The sequence below is a fragment of the Xenopus tropicalis genome, chromosome 3 (assembly GCF_000004195.4).
Source record: "Xenopus tropicalis strain Nigerian chromosome 3, UCB_Xtro_10.0, whole genome shotgun sequence".
In the NCBI taxonomy this organism is placed as follows: Eukaryota; Metazoa; Chordata; class Amphibia; order Anura; family Pipidae; genus Xenopus; species Xenopus tropicalis.
In genome coordinates, this window is record NC_030679.2 from 77156393 (window position 1) to 77173876 (window position 17484).

The window sequence follows — 17484 nt, forward strand, 5'->3', positions numbered from 1 at the left end:
TAAAGCCCAATGCACGCAGTGCATAAACGAACACGTTGAGTGACCATGAAGCATGCTTTTCATTGACTGTATGCTTCACTAAATACATTAGCATATTAAAAACAGAGGAGTCGGAGTCGTGGAGTCGGAAGTATCAGAAACTGAGGAGTTGGAGAATTTATCTACCAACTCCACAGCCCTGAAAAAAAAACCCCAATACTTTTTAATCATATAGTAAATCCATAGAATAGGTATGTTAGGTGTAGAATAGGTATATCTCACATAACACATCACTTTTGTACGATTGTTCTCTGCCAACTATTTTATGTTCAGAAGATCCTACGATTTGCTATTTTTGTTATTTTTAGTACTTTATTCTACAATTTCAATCTCAATTTAAGTTTAAGATCAGTGCATTTAAACTTACAATCGTAATCCAAATACATTTACTTGCTATAGGAAACCTCAAATTACCCATGTAAGGCCACAACTGCCTTTAATGAATAACACCAATATGCACAACCTTGCATTCATTTTTGCCAACCTACATGTGTGGTAATGTTCATAAATGAGTCTTTTTACTATTCAAACATCTTTTAAAGAGACATCTCTTAAAGAGGCATCTTTAAAGGAGGGAAAAAGTTATAATTTGAGGGTGTCAAACAATATTCCCTCTAATTTTTCCTTGGCTCTGTGTGCAAAAAAAATTATTGTGTGCACACTTTTTAAAAAACAGAGTATGTAGGTGAGAAAAATCACAAAAATATGGGGCTCATTTATCAAAGTACGATACAAAAAAATCATATATTTTTTAAGTTTTCGGTGCATATTTTTTGGGACTTTTTTGTTAATTTGCGCAACTTTTTCGTACTTTGCGACAAAAAGCATGACAATTTGTTTGACAATCATATTTGTCGTGCTGAGTACGAAAGTTTTTGATTCATTCAAGCTTCGGTATTGTGACTTTCCTTGGGCCAGGTTGGAGCTGGAGAGTGCCATTGAGTCCTATGGGACCTAATGGAGCAACTATATTTTGGTTAAAGGGATTTTGTTACTGATTTTTATGGTATATTTTTTGTTTCTAAATTATACTGTTTACATTGCAAATAATTCACTCTACCATTTTATTCTTGAACCAACAGATATATTTTTTTTAGCTATAATATTGGTGTGTAGGCAACCATCTCACAGTGCATTGTGGTTGATTCCTTAGCTTTCAAAAAGAGCCAGCACTACATGGAACTGCTTTTAGAAAAGCTATTCTGTTCTCCCACTCAATGTACTGTCAATACAATACATAGTAGCAATCAGGGTTTCTCCTTGGTGGCTGTTCTCATGTCTACCACTAGGCAGGTAAGTGAGGTATGCGGGGTATGTGAGCATGGTTACGGAAAAGGTGATGTACCGTGTTAGCCAGTCAAAAATGTTTACAGGGTAACCCATTTGAAATAAAAAATAACAAAAGTGGTATAAAGGTGATACCTTTATTGGCTAACTAAGATAACCATAGCAAGCTTTCAGAACATTTTAGTTCCTTTTTCAAGCTATGAGCTGAATGTTGTATATATATCAGAGAGCACCACAGCTTCATTGTAATCAGCTTGAAAAAGGAACTAAAATGTTCTGAAAGCTTGCTATGGTTATCTTAGTTAGCCAATAAAGGTATCACCTTTATACTACTTTTGTTATTTTTTATTTCAAACGGGTTACCCTGTGAGCATGGTTACAAATGCAAACTATTTATTACTTTATTTTGAGCTCTACAATGCTGAAATATTCTCCATCCTTTAGGAAGCCTGCTTTTTGGACACTTCAGGGGTTCTGGGGTTATAATAATTGCCTCTCGTATTTATTGTATTTAGGGCTAAAGTTCCAACTGCTTCTCACTGTTTTTAATGTATTGTGGGTGCCACTCTTCTCTCCCTCATTGCATTTAATGTATATTGCATGCCACTTTGTGTATAAATCTATATTGTACAAGCTAATTTGGGCTAATGGGACATGGATCAGTTTTTTCACAATGTATTTCAGCTGGCAGAGAAAGGCCACTCTAAATTATCAGGAAGCAGTCTAGGCAGTTTTGCCTATTTATCCAATAACTAAAATTTAGCAGGCTATTAGCCCATGGATGCACTATCCATTCAGGCAGCTGAATCCTTCAGCAGATATGTCTGGACCTGCTATCTTGTTACCTGCCTATTGTTTTGCTGATTGGCTGCTGGGGGTGTGTGATATCATTCCAATTTGCAGGGCAGCAATAAAGAGAAACTGAGGTTTATCAAAGCACAAGTCTCACAGCCTTGGTCGCCTAAGGAAAGCTAGTGAAATGTCAAATTTTAAAATGAAATACAGTAAAACCTCAAGTTTCCCTGCATTTTACACCATTGTTTTGTGGTCCCACTAATATATAATAAAGTTCCCTGATTTTACATTTTCCCAGATTTTGCACCATTTTTTCTGGTCCCCCGAAAAATATGAAATGGGGCTTCTACTGTATAAATACATCTGTTTGCTCTTTGCTCAAAGAAGACAGCAAATAATTAAAAAAAAAAAACATAAATACATAATTAAAAAAAAAAAACATAAATAATGAAGGCCAATTGAAAAAGTTGCTTAGAATTGGCCATTCTATAACATGCTAAAAGTTAACTTGGTGAACCACTCCTTTAACATAGGAACTCCATGGTGGTGTAAGTTGACATACGCAGGCCTGGACTGAGATTTAAGATAGGCCCTGGGATTTCACATACGCACAAGCCCAAACAGCCCCCCTCCAGCCGACTAAATATTGGCTTTCTATGGTAACTTAAAGCAGGCAAAATTAACCAGTTGTATGGTTAGTAAACTGCTTTTTAACATTTTCTCTGGTGCTAGTGACCTATGTTTCTTATTGTTATGTTAAGAACTGCTTAATGCTATGATGCAGCATAAAAATTTCTTATATCATAATTGTAGGCAGTGGCCATGTGAAATTATAATACATGGCTTTTCTGTGGTATAAACTGTAATTCAGCTGTGCAATGAACTTCTGATCCAAACTTGCACCATTTAGAACAGCATGTTAAGGACACTAAACCTGTGGTTGCAGCACACATACAGTTAATAGCTTATTTATCGCTAAAGGCAGGTTACACAGTGGAACCAAGGGGCTTGTTAAAAACAGGCCAAGACTTGTTTGCAATGGAGTATTAGGAAGGGAGACCCTGAACGCAATACCCTAGGAATATTGCTGGTGTTGCAAAAGTGTAATTTCAGTCTCTACTGAAATGGGAGTCTTAATAAATGTTGAATATAGTTTTCCACCTCTGAATCATGTAAAAATGTAATTTGTAAATGTTTGTTAAGAGATAATGGTCTATATCATGTCACTTGTCAGGTGGTAGGACTTCAAATCAGAAAGCTGTTATTGTGGGACCCTGAGTGTCTGACTAAACAGCCCAAATCCTAAATTTCACATTACTTTAGAATATTGACCAATGGTCAAAGCCAGTGGTGGATTAATAATATGAAAGACCCCTAGGCTACATTTTCCACAGGCCCCCCCTTTGTAGGCCCCCTTGTGCATGCCAAGAGGCCAGTCTGATCAGGGGCCCATCTAGCATCTATTAAAATTATTATTTCTCTAAATATTATTTAAATATTTATTTTTATATGTGTTGGATGGCCCTGCTTGGGTGCAGTTTCCCTTAGGAAAAGGCAGGTAAGGCATGCGTGTGCACCAGGAAGTTTGCAGAAGATCCAGGCACAATAATAATAATTTTAAAAAGTTAGATGGGCCTCTAATCATAGTGGACTCCTAGGCTATAGCCTAGGTTAGCCTGTGCATTAATCTGCCCCTGGCCAAAGCAAATTCTAAATAACCATCAGGAGTTCACAACAGAGTCTTGAGTGCTACTGGTCTAGTAGAGACTAAGGAAGGACCTGAATGGGAAGCAGGTAGTATAGATGCTTATTAAACAGGAAAAAAGACACTAAAAATAACTGGTGACATGATTGTTACATTGTGCCATGGATAAAATATTACCTTGTATACTAAATACTAGAAGGGCAGAAACCCATAAATTGGTAACAACAGAGCATGCATAGGGAGTGAGGAAATTGGAAAAAAGTGATAATCAGTGATGGGGGTCACAACACCAGTAGCTATAGCATGTTATCCACCAGAATACTTACAAAATGCACCAATTAGCGTCCATAAACTCAGGTAGGACCAGGAAATTTAATTGTTGCATCCAAGGTAAAGGAACCATTCGTAGAGGTGTTAGCAAAGCACTAGATACATGACATGCGAGGTACTAGATACAAGGATCAGCCAGTCACAAGGGTAGGAAAGTGAGGCACCTGCTTATCCACAATCTGTGCAAGTCCTTCCCACAAAAATAGCTCGGAATGGGGGTTATGAATGCCCAAGAACTGTCAGCACACAATCCTGTCCATATTAGCGCTTATGGATACATTGCATTACAGTGGGGTCATATAGTCATGAGAGAATGGTCAGGCATTAATTAGCATATTGCATTATGCAGAAATTTGGGACCAGATTTGGGATAGGACATGTAAAGAGGCATTAAAAAGTCAATATTTTATCTATGAGATGGGCTTTCTCAATGATGCCTTAAATTAGCAGATTGTAGTTAATGATTATTTATTGTGAAACCCTTTGAAGCAGAGAATTAAGAATAACCATTGTGTTTAGAAAAATAGAAGCTGATGAGAGAGAACCAAACACACCAGAAGGATATGAAAAGGACTCGAGGTAAATGCACCAACACTGTATTTTTCCAATGTAGAACAGCATATAAAACTCAAATATATAGATAAATTGTTATGTTATGTTTTGTTTTGTACTTATATTCTATTTCGTCACTATACATGAAAATGATATACAAAACAATATGTCTCTTACAGTTAGGTCCCTAAATATTTGGCAACGTTTCCCTAATTTTGGTTCTGTACATTACCACAATGAATTTTAAATGATACGGCTCAGATGCAGTTGAAATGCAGACTTTCAGCTTTAATTCAATGGGGTGAACAAAACGATTGCTTAAAAATGTGAGGCAACTAAAGCATTTTTTTTAACACAATCCCAAATGTTCATTTCTAATACTTGGATGAAAACCCTTTGCTGGCAATGACAGCCTGAAGTCTTAAACTCATGGACATCACCAGATGCTGGGTTTCCCCTTTTTTTAAAATGTACCTGTCACCCAGACATAAAAAGCTGTATAATAAAAGCCCTTTTCAAATTAAGCATGTAACCCAAAGTCATTTTTTTATTAACACGTCTATACCCATTTATATAAGCATTTAAAAGTCCCAGCTGTCAATCATATATTGCTGGACCCGCCTCTATGTCTTAGGCATAGGGGGGGGCAGACAGTTTTTTTCACTTTCAATTCAGAACGCCTTAGATGTCAGTGCACTCCTCACATTCCCCCTCCCTCCTCACCATCTAATTGTGTAACCAGTGGATGGATATTGGTATCAGGTCCCCCCATACTGGCACAGATACAAAATTTTAGCAGGATGCACAGCTTGCGTTAAAGGAAAATTAACACTAAAAATTTTTAAGTAAAAAATCTATTCTACACTGCCCCAATAATTGCCCTATCCTGCAAACCATTTAGTATTTTGAATGCCTTTTTAAAAAAGGCATTCAAAATACTAGCCTGACTCCTTCCTATACAGAAGGAAGGCTAGGCTCGATCAATCGATCGCCGCATAGTGGATGCTTCCCCTGCATTGCCGTATCGCCTTTTTTCAAATGCCCGGAAGCCAAGTTTTAACAGGTATTTTTTAAAAAGGCATTCAAAATACTAAATGCTTTGCAGGATAAGGCAATTATTGGGGCAGGGTAGAATTGATTTTTTACTTAAAAAATTTGTGTTACTTTTCCTTTAATAACAGTGTCCACAAAATAGAGCCTGCCTATTTTGTGAATTATGAATTCCAGTGCAGAAGGAAATAAGTTTAAAATTATTTATATAGTGTAATTGAAGTTTATTTTGCTTGACAAACACAATAGAAAACAATTTGTAATTATTTCTTAGGGTGACATGGCCTCCACCATGTTTTACAGATGATGTGGTATGCTTTGGATAATGAGTTGTTCCACGCCTTCCTCATACTTTTTTCTTGCCATCATTCTAGGTTGATCTTGGTTTCATCTGTCCAAAGAATGTTTTTCCAGAACTGTGCTGGTTTTTTTTAGATGTTCTTTAGCAAAGTCCAATCTAGCCTTTCTATTCTTGAGGCTTGCACCTTGCAGTGCCCCCTCTGTATTTACTTTCATGCAGTCTTCCCTTGGATATCGATACGCCTTGGATATCGATACGCCTACGCACTGGAGAGTGTTGTTCACTTGGTTATATATATATTGGAATATTCTTCAGGCCGACCATGCCTTTAAGAAGGTATTACCCAATGCCCCACTTGTTAGCTACAGAAGGGGTATAAATTTACGTGATCTCTTAGTACAGAGTGACCCGATAGCATGTTACCAAAAGAAATCTGGTTCATGGTTGCGTAGCAACAAACCTGGATGCTTTAAATGCCCCAATTGCACCTCTTGTCGGTATATGACTCCAGGGGCGACTTTTTTACATCCCCATACGGGTAAGCGTCTCAATATAAGACATCATATCACTTGTACTACATCTTTTGTCATTTATTTGATTACTTGTCCCTGTGGTTTGTCCTATATAGGAAAGACTGATCAAACGTTGAGGCTGCGTATGGATGGTCATCGCTCTGCTATTAGTACAGCATTTCGTGATGGGGTGACTAATAAACCGGTGGCAAAACATTTTTTAGAACAGGGCCACAGGTTACCCACCTTTCGTTATATTGCAATCGACCATGTTCCCCTACCCAGGAGGGGGGGTGACCGCTCCCGTTTGCTCCTACAAAGGGAAACATTCTGGATTAAAACTTTAAATACATTATCCCCTTTTGGCCTTAATGAATATTGCTCTTTTTCCTGCTTTTTAAATCAACGCTAGATCTTTGTGGGGTTTAGATTCTAGGGCCCTTAATGTGAGGTGATGGGCCAGAATATAAATGGGAGTTTATGGCCAGTGGTATGCTCATTATAATTTTCCTTATGGTGTTTGATATTGTTTTCTCCTTGGTACAGGGTTTCTTTTCTTTTAATTTTGACACATGACTGGAATGACTTGTGCCATTGGGTGTGGGTTTGTGCTTTTATCTATTTATAGCTTTGATGGTTGTTACATGTTTAAGGTCTTGACAAAGGCCCAAGATGGGGGCCGAAACGTTGACCTATTTCTCCATGTATTAAGTTTTATATAGTTCAATAAAAGCTAACTTTTAAAGGACTCCCAGTGTGCACCGCTATACCTGTGGACTCTATATATATATATATATATATATATATATATATACACAAATATCAAATATACAGTGGTGTGAAAAACTATTTGCCCCCATTTCTTATTCTTTTGCATGTTTGTCACACTTAAATGTTTCTGCTCATCAAAAACCGTTAACTATTAGTCAAAGATAACATAACTGAACACAAAATGCAGTTTTTAAATGAAGGTTTACGTTATTAAGGGAGAAAAAAAACTCCAAATCTACATGGCCCTGTAGAGCAGGGCGGTATGACCAAAAATTTATATCACGGTATTTTTCAAAATTATATCGGTATCACGGTATTTGACGGTATATAAATAAAAAATAAATAACAAATATTGGTGGCCAGGCACCCCCCCCAACCACAACCCCCCCCAACCACAAACCACAACCCCCACCAACCCCCCCCCCAACCAGAACTTCAGCAGAACTTACCCAACTTGTGGTTCCTCCAGCGATGCATCCTAGCGACGTCGCGTGCGCGCAACCCGGAAATACTTAGAAAAATTGCCAGGAGGCGCGCACACTGTTATGGCGGTATGTTAAAAATTTATATCATTTTTTTTTTTTAAAAACGGTGTTCGGTTTTTTATCGGTATACCGCCCAGCACTATGGCCCTGTGTGAGAAAGTGATTGCCCCCCTTGTTAAAAAAATAACTTAACTGTGGTTTATCACACCTGAGTTCAATTTCTGTAGTCACCCCCAGGCCTGATTACTGCCACACCTGTTTCAATCAAGAAATCACTTAAATAGGAGCTACCTGACACAGAGAAGTAGACCAAAAGCACCTCAAAAGCTAGACATCATGCCAAGATCCAAAGAAATTCAGGAACAAATGAGAACAAAAGTAATTGAGATCTATCAGTCTGGTAAAGGTTATAAAGCCATTTCTAAAGCTTTGGGACTCCAGCGAACCACAGTGAGAGCCATTATCCACAAATGGCAAAAACATGGAACAGTGGTGAACCTTCCCAGGAGTGGCCGGCCGACCAAAATTACCCCAAGAGCGCAGAGACAACTCATCCGAGAGGCCACAAAAGACCCCAGGACAACATCTAAAGAACTGCAGGCCTCACTTGCCTCAATTAAGGTTAGTGTTCACGACTCCACCATAAGAAAGAGACTGGGCAAAAACGGCCTGCATGGCAGATTTCCAAGGCGCAAACCACTTTTAAGCAAAAGGAACATTAAGGCTCGTCTCAATTTTGCTAAAAAACATCTCAATGATTGCCAAGACTTTTGGGAAAATACCTTGTGGACCGACGAGACAAAAGTTGAACTTTTTGGAAGGTGCGTGTCCCGTTACATCTGGCGTAAAAGTAACACAGCATTTCAGAAAAAGAACATCATACCAACAGTAAAATATGGTGGTGGTAGTGTGATGGTCTGGGGTTGTTTTGCTGCTTCAGGAACTGGAAGGCTTGCTGTGATAGATGGAACCATGAATTCTACTGTCTACCAAAAAATCCTGAAGGAGAATGTCCGGCCATCTGTTCGTCAACTCAAGCTGAAGCGATCTTGGGTGCTGCAGCAGGACAGTGACCCAAAACACACCAGCAAATCCACCTCTGAATGGCTGAAGAAAAACAAAATGAAGACTTTGGAGTGGCCTAGTCAAAGTCCTGACCTGAATCCTATTGAGATGTTGTGGCATGACCTTAAAAAGGCGGTTCATGCTAGAAAACCCTCAAATGAAGCTGAATTACAACAATTCTGCAAAGATGAGTGGGCCAAAATTCCTCCAGAGCACTGTAAAAGACTCGTTGCAAGTTATCGCAAACGCTTGATTGCAGTTATTGCTGCTAAGGGTGGCAATTACTTTTTCACACAGGGCCATGTAGGTTTGGATTTTTTTTCTCCCTAAATAATAAAAACCCTCATTTAAAAACTGCATTTTGTGTTTACTTGTGTTATCTTTGACTAATAGTTAAATGTGTTTGATGATCAGAAACATTTTGTGTGACAAACATGCAAAAGAATAAGAAATCAGGAAGGGGGCAAATAGTTTTTCACACAACTGTATATATCAACCTTGACAAAGGCTTGTGTTCCAGCCGAAACGTCAGTTGTCCTGCCATTTCAATAAAACACTCAAAATGAACCTCAAGTCCTGTGTGCGCGAATTATACAGGTGTGGGACCTGTTATCCAAAATGCTCGGGACCTGGGCTTTTTCCGGATAAAAAATCTGGATCTGCTAAAAATCATTTAAATATTGAATAAACCCAATCTGGATCTGCTAAAAATCATTTAAATATTGAATAAACCAAATAGGCTTGTTTTGCCTCCAATAAGGATTAATTATATCTTAGTTAGGATCATGCACAAGGCACTGTTTTATAATTACAGAGGAATATCATTTTTAAAAATTTGAATTATTTGCTTATAATGGAGTCTATGGGAGATAGCCTTTCCATAATTTGGAACTTTCTGGATAATGGGTTTCCCATTCCTGTACTGGTTGTTTGATATTTAGTGGCATGGTTCAGAACTCCCTTTTCAACTATTTTTCATACTGGTACAAAATTTAGGATGACTTCAACCAGCTCCTATGTGGTGTACCTGGCCCGGTGTCTGTGTGGATTGGCATATGTTGGGAAGACTGACACAATTGTAAAGGGATGAACAACCATGTTCCCCGTTCAGGAGGGGCAGTAGGAACTAACCTTGCTTTGATGTTTTAGCCTTTGTGGCTAATGCTACCTTTGACTTGGCTGTTGGTTTAGGCTACTGCCACACAGGACATTTTCTCGGCCTGCATATAAGCACAGAGCAGATTTCAGTACGAATATTCATACGTTTTAGTATGGAAATGCATACTCAAACATTTTGGCGCCAAAATCGACTTTATGTGTTTGCACCCAGGCCAATACAGCATCTCTGGGTGCAAACACCCTAAAGCAGATTGGAACAGAGGGTTTCTTGACCTTTGCTTACTTGCAGGCCTAGAATATGCGTAAACGAACAGAAGACCTTCCTCGCACACCCTTGGCTCTCCAAAACAATTTAGCGCACGGTGCACACTGCACGCTCCCAAAATTCCTAATAGCAACAAAAGCACTGGCACTCAGAGCTGCAAACGGGGCTAGCCCTTTTAAAAATCTTTATTGCGGAGGTGCCACCTCCGCAATAAAGATTTTTTTAAAGGGCTATTCCCGCTTGCAGCTTTGAGTGCCAGTGCTTTTGAGGCCTAGAATATGCCCCATGTGGCAGTAGCCTTTCTTTGCTTTTATATTCTATTATCAGTTTTGTTTTTTTACTTCATTGGGTGTACATGTATTTATGATAAATGGTAGGATTGAACTACTACTTTTTTGTGCCAGTTCAGTCTGCAACTGACAATTTCCTCAATTAAAAAAAAAAAAAAAAAAAAAAAAAAAAAAATTTTTTTTAGAAAACCTGTTGCTGTTATGAGCTATTCACAATTTTTTTTTTTTTGTCTTGTTTTGGGTCTTATTCTTAAAGCACTAACTACATCCTTTGGCCCTGCTTTTTAGTTGGCTTGGGCCCCATGGTCCTGGTAAAGAAGATACTACAGTAATTTGGTTTGTCTCCCCTGGTTAGCACATTTGCATTTCCTGGTTCCACTGGTATGTGCCCACACTGGGGTATGATTGTGTTCACACAATAGTGCAGCTGGTCCCTTAGAGCAAGAGTGTAATGAAATTCTGGTTTGTACACAGCAACACTTGTGTTTACCTTCAGTTGAATCACAGATGGCTGGTCAGCCTGTCAGGGCTCACTGGGTCTTTCTATGCTAGTTCTGAAATATATATGTGCCACCTGTGCATGTACCACCATATAGTTGTTATATCCATTACTTATATTTAACGGTTACCACAATTCTACTGCTGTTGCTAATAATACAGAAGGTTACAGGTCCTTTGCATGCCTTAGTTTTTGTTTTTGCTTCTTTGTTTTTCTTTAGTGCTAATTGTTGGTTGTAGTTTTACTTTAAATGTGCATCTGGACATGCTGTTTTCCTTTATCAGTTCTGATTTAGGTTCTGCCCTAGGGGTGGTCTTTCTTGGCTGAGGTATGGGAAGGCAAGTTTCCTGTCCTGTATCTGCTACACCTGACAAGGGTTGTCCCATGCTTTATTTTTCTCACACTGTCCTTTCCAACTGTTGGCATTTACCATACAATTCTGAATATGACCCACCAGCACTTTAACAACTTTTAACTCACTGGCCATTAATAATCCTTTGATTCACTACTTTGTAGTAACAGCACCATTTGTGTCCTCAATTACTTACATTATTTCAGCTCAATTAAGGAATGCATCTTGTGCAGTTAAAGTTTGTTAGTTTGATTTGTTGCTTTTTTTCACTTTTATTATTTTTGTGCCTTTGTTTATTTTGGTTTCCATGATAATCTCAGATGTTTGGTTACATTTTTCACACTATGGTTGTTAGTGTTCTTTCCAGGCTGTTTTTACCAGGTATCCCCACATCACACACCAAAGAGAAATTACAGAAGCGAGAGACTCCGTATATAGTCCCTGACTTAAATATTTTTCTTTTCTAGTGTGTTTTTGTTTTTTTTGGGGAGTAGAACTTTGGTGCGGTTGTAGTGTATACATGCACCGTGATGCAAGTGTAGAAATAAAGATTATTTGTTGACAGTAATGAATAGTATTAATTGATAAACTTCAATGAAGTGACAGCTACCAGGAAACCTGTTCTTTACAGGAATAAATAAGAAATGGGCATATCTAATAAAAACTGAAGGAGTTTTGGGAACTAATTCCAAAGAACTTCATGGGTTTATCCTACAGTCTAAAACTCGCCCACTGAGTTTTTAAAGCAGAAGCCAGGATAATAGCCAATCAGATTCCCAACTACATAGCTATTATCCTGGATTCTGCTTTAAAAACCCAGTTGGTGAGTTTTAGCCTATAGAATAGAACCCAAGTACATGGGATTTTTTTGGAGTTCTTTGGGATTAGTTCCCAGAATTCCTTTTGTTTATTTGCATACATTTGAGGTGGTCTCCTCAACCCTAATGATTAATTAATAAAAACTGCACATTGATTGGTAAAGACATTTATAATTTTCTTCATATTTGATCTTTTAATTTTTCCACATGTGGGATTAATGTTTTTAAACAGATAATACAATTTGTTTCATCCAGAAGCAGGCACTTTGTCATACTACTTCCCTCCCCCCCCTCGTGGTTAAAGGAAAACGATATACTGTACTTAAGCAACAGATAGTTTAGATAATATTAAGTGCCCTATTAAAAAAAATCTTAGAAATGGAATATATAACCCCGCAAGGTTACAAGCTTTGGAATGCAGACACTATAAAGACTGGTCTCTATACCAAAATTACAAATGCCTCCGCATGTTTCAGAATAAAAACTCAAAGGAGAACATTTATCAAAAAAATGGCTTGCATTGATTTCCTGAAGTCTGGTACTGATGCAGTATGTATTTTTTTTTTTTTTACTACATCTCTATTTTTTTTACTTTTAAGACCCTTGCAAGTACAGATATGGGATCTGTTATCTGGAAACCTGAAGCTCCAAATTACAGAAAGCCCATCTCCCATAAGATTGTATTTTAATCAAATAATTCAGAATTTTAAAATGTATTTCTCTTTCCTTAATGTATGGAGATCCAAATTACAGAAAGACCCCTTACCCTATACAAAGTTAGCCTACTTTTGAATGTACATTTTTCTTTCATTTTCGTTCCCTCTAACTCTCTAAACTTTGTATAATCTTACCTGTTTGCAATAAAAATAAAGAATACATTTTAAAAATTGCACAGTTGATAAGTTTTTTTTTTTTTTTTTTTTTTTCACTCTGGGGATGCACGGTGCCGACTTAATGTTATTGATAAATAAATCTGATATATTTTTCATGAACGCTTACAAGTTTGTTTTTGCTGTATCTGTTTAGTTTTTTTTACCTAATGCATGCTTAAAGAAATTTGCATATCACAAGATTCCGATTATTTATGCAGTTATACAAATTAATTTGAACTGGGCCCATTTATCTTTTGCATCATTTGCGTACACGCACAAGACATTCAAGCTAAAACTTGTCATTACAGAAATGCTTGGGCCAGGTGGCCTGCATAATCCCTAAGCATTTTTAAGATACAATTCTATGAAAAGTTTCCGTGCTGGTGTTTTCATACATGTATCATACACAGTGGTAGGTTAGGTGTTGGAGGTAATTCTTGGTATTTTTTTTGTGCTATGTCAAAAAGTGAGAAAAGCAAAACTGCCAAATCTACCCTATGTACCAGAAGCATAATTGTACCTTTTCTCTTTCACCAAACAAACAGATCCACCAACATCTGTGTTCAACCATTCACTTTTAAACAGATTACCAATGAACAGTTTGCATGGCTGACTGTAATACATTTAGCTGTATACTGGTTTCATAGAAACCAGTATATTGCAGCTTTCAGCCACTAAGATAATTCTTATCAGTATGTGTAGGGTCACATTATAAATAGGTCAGAGGGAGCTACAGCTCCAGGCCTGTTATTAGTCTTTAATCCTAATTTAAATTGTTAGCTACGTCTATGACAATTCAGGGTCAAATGAAAATAGAGCAAAACTGCCCTGTCTGACAGTTTTTCAAAAATTATGTGAAATCCCTGAAAATTTAAAATCTGAGAAATCTTTTAAAAACAATATATGCTTCAAGTGTTATATAAATGATATAATACCAGCACAAGAGTCAACTGTGCTTTGCTGTGTATATTGCAAGGTTTAAGCAGTTCAGCATTAATATATACACTGTAAGATGGCTTTTGCAAGGCCCTTGCAAGTCAGGTTTAAAACATATCCCAATAAGTGATTTGTGAATGGCCATAAGAAATGCAACCTAAATGCACTTAAAAAGCATGTCAATGCAAAAAATTACTTTTTGCCCAAATAAAAAAACCAAACAAACATTCTAAGCAGCTTTCCAATTTGCATGTTTGCATTTCCAAATGCAGATTTTCAGTGCTTTGTAAATGTATTTGTAAATGTAATCACACCTCCGTTAACTTTTATGATGCTTGTGTTGCTCTCCAAGTCTTCTTACATTTGACTGTGGCTTACGAATAAGAAAGTTTGGGGATCCCTGGTATAGATTATAAGTACACTTTGTTTCTAATTAAAAAGGAATAAGGTATAGAGCAGTAATCCCCAACCATTGGCTCGTGAGCAACATGTTGCTCACCAACCCCTTGGATGTTGCTCCCAGTGGCCTTAAAGCAGGTGCTGATTTTTAATTTCTTGACTTGGAGGCATAAAGACCATGGGGCTGATTTACTAACCCACGAATCCGACCCGAATTGGAAAAGTTCCGACTTGAAAACGAACATTTTGCGACTTTTTCGTATGTTTTGCGATTTTTTCGGATTCTGTACGAATTTTTCGTTACCAATACGATTTTTGCGTAAAAACGCGAGTTTTTCGTATCCATTACGAAAGTTGCGTAAAAAGTTGCGCATTTTTCGTAGCGTTAAAAATTCGTAAAGAATCCGAAAAAATCGCAAAACATACGAAAAAATCGCAAAATACCGATCATTACGAAAAAAACGCAATCGGACTCCATTCGACCCGTTCGTGGGTAAGTAAATCAGCCCCCATGTGTACTGACAAACAAAACCTCCTGTAGGCCCGCCAGTCCATATAGGGGCTACCGAATAGCGAATTACAGCTCTTTCTTGGCACACCAGGAACTGTTTTTTTCACGTGTGTTTCTCCCCAACTCTTTTTACATTTGAATGTGGCCCTCGGGTTAAAAAGGTTGGGAGACCCTGGTGTAGAGTATAACCACTTACTTGGAGTAAAACTCAATTAGCAGTCTGAGTGGTGCATTTAGTAAGGGCGTAGAGACATGTTCAAACTTTGTTTAAATGCATATGTACAGTATCTTGTGTAAAGAATTGTCCGTTTGTTTGGAACAATTTTTCTGTACACTGAATCCTGTATGGCCCATCTTTATTATTTATTTTGTAAGGTAAAACTAGTATTGCTACTACTACTACTGCAGAAATCAGTGTGTTAAAAAAACTAAATTTTACAGGAAAAAACCTCTCTGAAATTGCTGCACACGCAAAATAAAGTAGGTGCTTCTGCGTGTGCACTGATCGAGGTCTGAAAGGGCAGGCTAAGGTCTACTGCTGTAAAATACAGCCATGACATACAGCCCTGGATGCAACAGTGCTTGCAGAATTCTCACCTGCAGCCTCATCACAAACCTTCATGTCTGAGGTATAAAAAAAAAACAGCGTTTAGACACTACAATAAACAAAAGGAACAACATTTGAGAAAAAACATGAGGAGTTGGATCCATTATGCTTTGGGGTTGTGTGGCTCCAGTGGCACAGAAAACATTGTACGTATTGATTCAACTAAATTCTGGATGCCAATGTGAAACAGTTAGCCAAGAAGCTGGAGGGGATGGATCCTAAACATACCCGAAAAGGCACTTAAAGCAAGCTAAAGCAAGTCTAAACACACCACAATATCAATCCCTGATAAAGCATCCTTTTAGGATCAGACAAATAAAAGGATGAAAGCACTTTTAAAATTAATGTTTCCGGACATAGGTTCCATTTTGCATCTTTGGTTAGTAAGGCTGTAGAGGTATAGACAGATTAGCCAAGATGATTGATCATTGTTGAGATTGATCGAACTACTGTTTGGGAGTTGCAGCACTGGACATTGCAGATAGACAGGCAGTGAGATAGACCTACTCTGTGGCTGTTTATTTAGCCAGCAGACTTTGTGACCAAGAAAGATCTAATTTTGCTGCCATTTTCTGGTTCAGCTTTATTTAGATCCATGTTAAAAAATGTTTTTCCACTAAGCAAACTACTGGAGGGAAAAGCATTTTGCTCCAGCCACCAGTTGGACAGCACTGATCTAAAAAAGATGGCTGTCTCCATCGTCTTCTTCCTTTTGCCTACCAGAACTATCATTTTTTGTTGATAGCTCTACCATTTGGCCTGTCAGCTGCCTTGTGTGTGTTCATGAAGGCAATGGCAGTAAAAGCTGTGCACCGTAACACCATACTTGGATGATCTGCTGACTTTAAAAGTGCTGAGCTTTGGCAATGGTGAAATGCCTTGTATCTTGTTTTAAGTTTTAAAAGCCGGATTTATCAATGAAAGACTGATGAGCATATTAAATGATAAATATGGAAACCTTGGTACAGTTATGCTTTTCCAAACTCTAGACATTTATTATCACTGTAATAATGGTTCTATAACTTTAACGGCATGCAATAAGCTCCTAATATCACGCTGTACATGATAACTGATTGGACAAGCTCATGTCGCTCCACTCCACAGCCACCGATCATTTTAGTACTTATCAGCATCATGGGACCTCAAAAAAAAAATCAACCACACAGGCAACAAGTTGAATAATCAAATTTTTGTAAACTGTAATTTATTTGAGTTCCAAATCCCTTATTTCCACCTTATATGCGACTCCTCCTTTGGCTGTCATTTCCCCAAGAAAATTGCATTTCAATACACTTTATTTGTAAAATGTTTTATATCCTATTTATTATGAAAAGCAATAAAATCATTGAAAAAAAAGCCAGATGTGTAGTTCCTAAGTAAATTAAGTTCTTCAGCAGAAAATGCTCCTGGAAGAGCACCATAACCTGGCATACAGGATTGCTCATTCACCACTGAAAGGACTGTAAGATCCATACTGCAAGGCTGCACAGAAGGTAGGGTAGGATTCTTAATCATTTGAAGATTCTCCGTCCATGATGTAAATCTAGCATAGGTTTAAAAATAGGGACGAGCAATCAATTCTATTTCTATTTTCAGCATAGAAATGGTTTGACATGTTGGCTATCTTGTGTTAGCATACTAGAAAAAGCAGCGTTCATTAAGTGAATACTAAGTGGGCTCCCAACGATAAAGTGTGGTATTTTGTCAAGAAGTATAAAATGTCTAACCTGTATAATGGGCGTTGCTATTCTTCGGCTCAGACCATTACATTGTCTAAAAAGGGTAGCGGGAGCTGGTTCTTTGCGTTATCGTCGTGTTTAGAGGTAGTACATCATGAAAACTATTATGTATATTCTTTTTCCCCGCGAGATTAATCATCCTTTTTACGAGCACACCTACAATCTACGTTATTTAAATTGAGAAG

General features: G+C 37.8%; 1 protein-coding gene across 6 annotated transcripts in view; it reads left to right on the forward strand.

Moving 5' to 3' along the window:
* srpk3 (SRSF protein kinase 3) overlaps positions 1 to 17484 on the forward strand; it is a 108896-nt gene that overhangs the window by 24069 nt on the left and 67343 nt on the right. For 4 of the 6 annotated variants that reach the window (XM_031897551.1, XM_031897553.1, XM_031897554.1 and 1 more), the window contains exon 3: positions 4676 to 4735. In XM_031897551.1, coding sequence (XP_031753411.1) covers positions 4676 to 4735 — 60 coding nt within the window. 6 annotated transcript variants of the gene reach the window in all.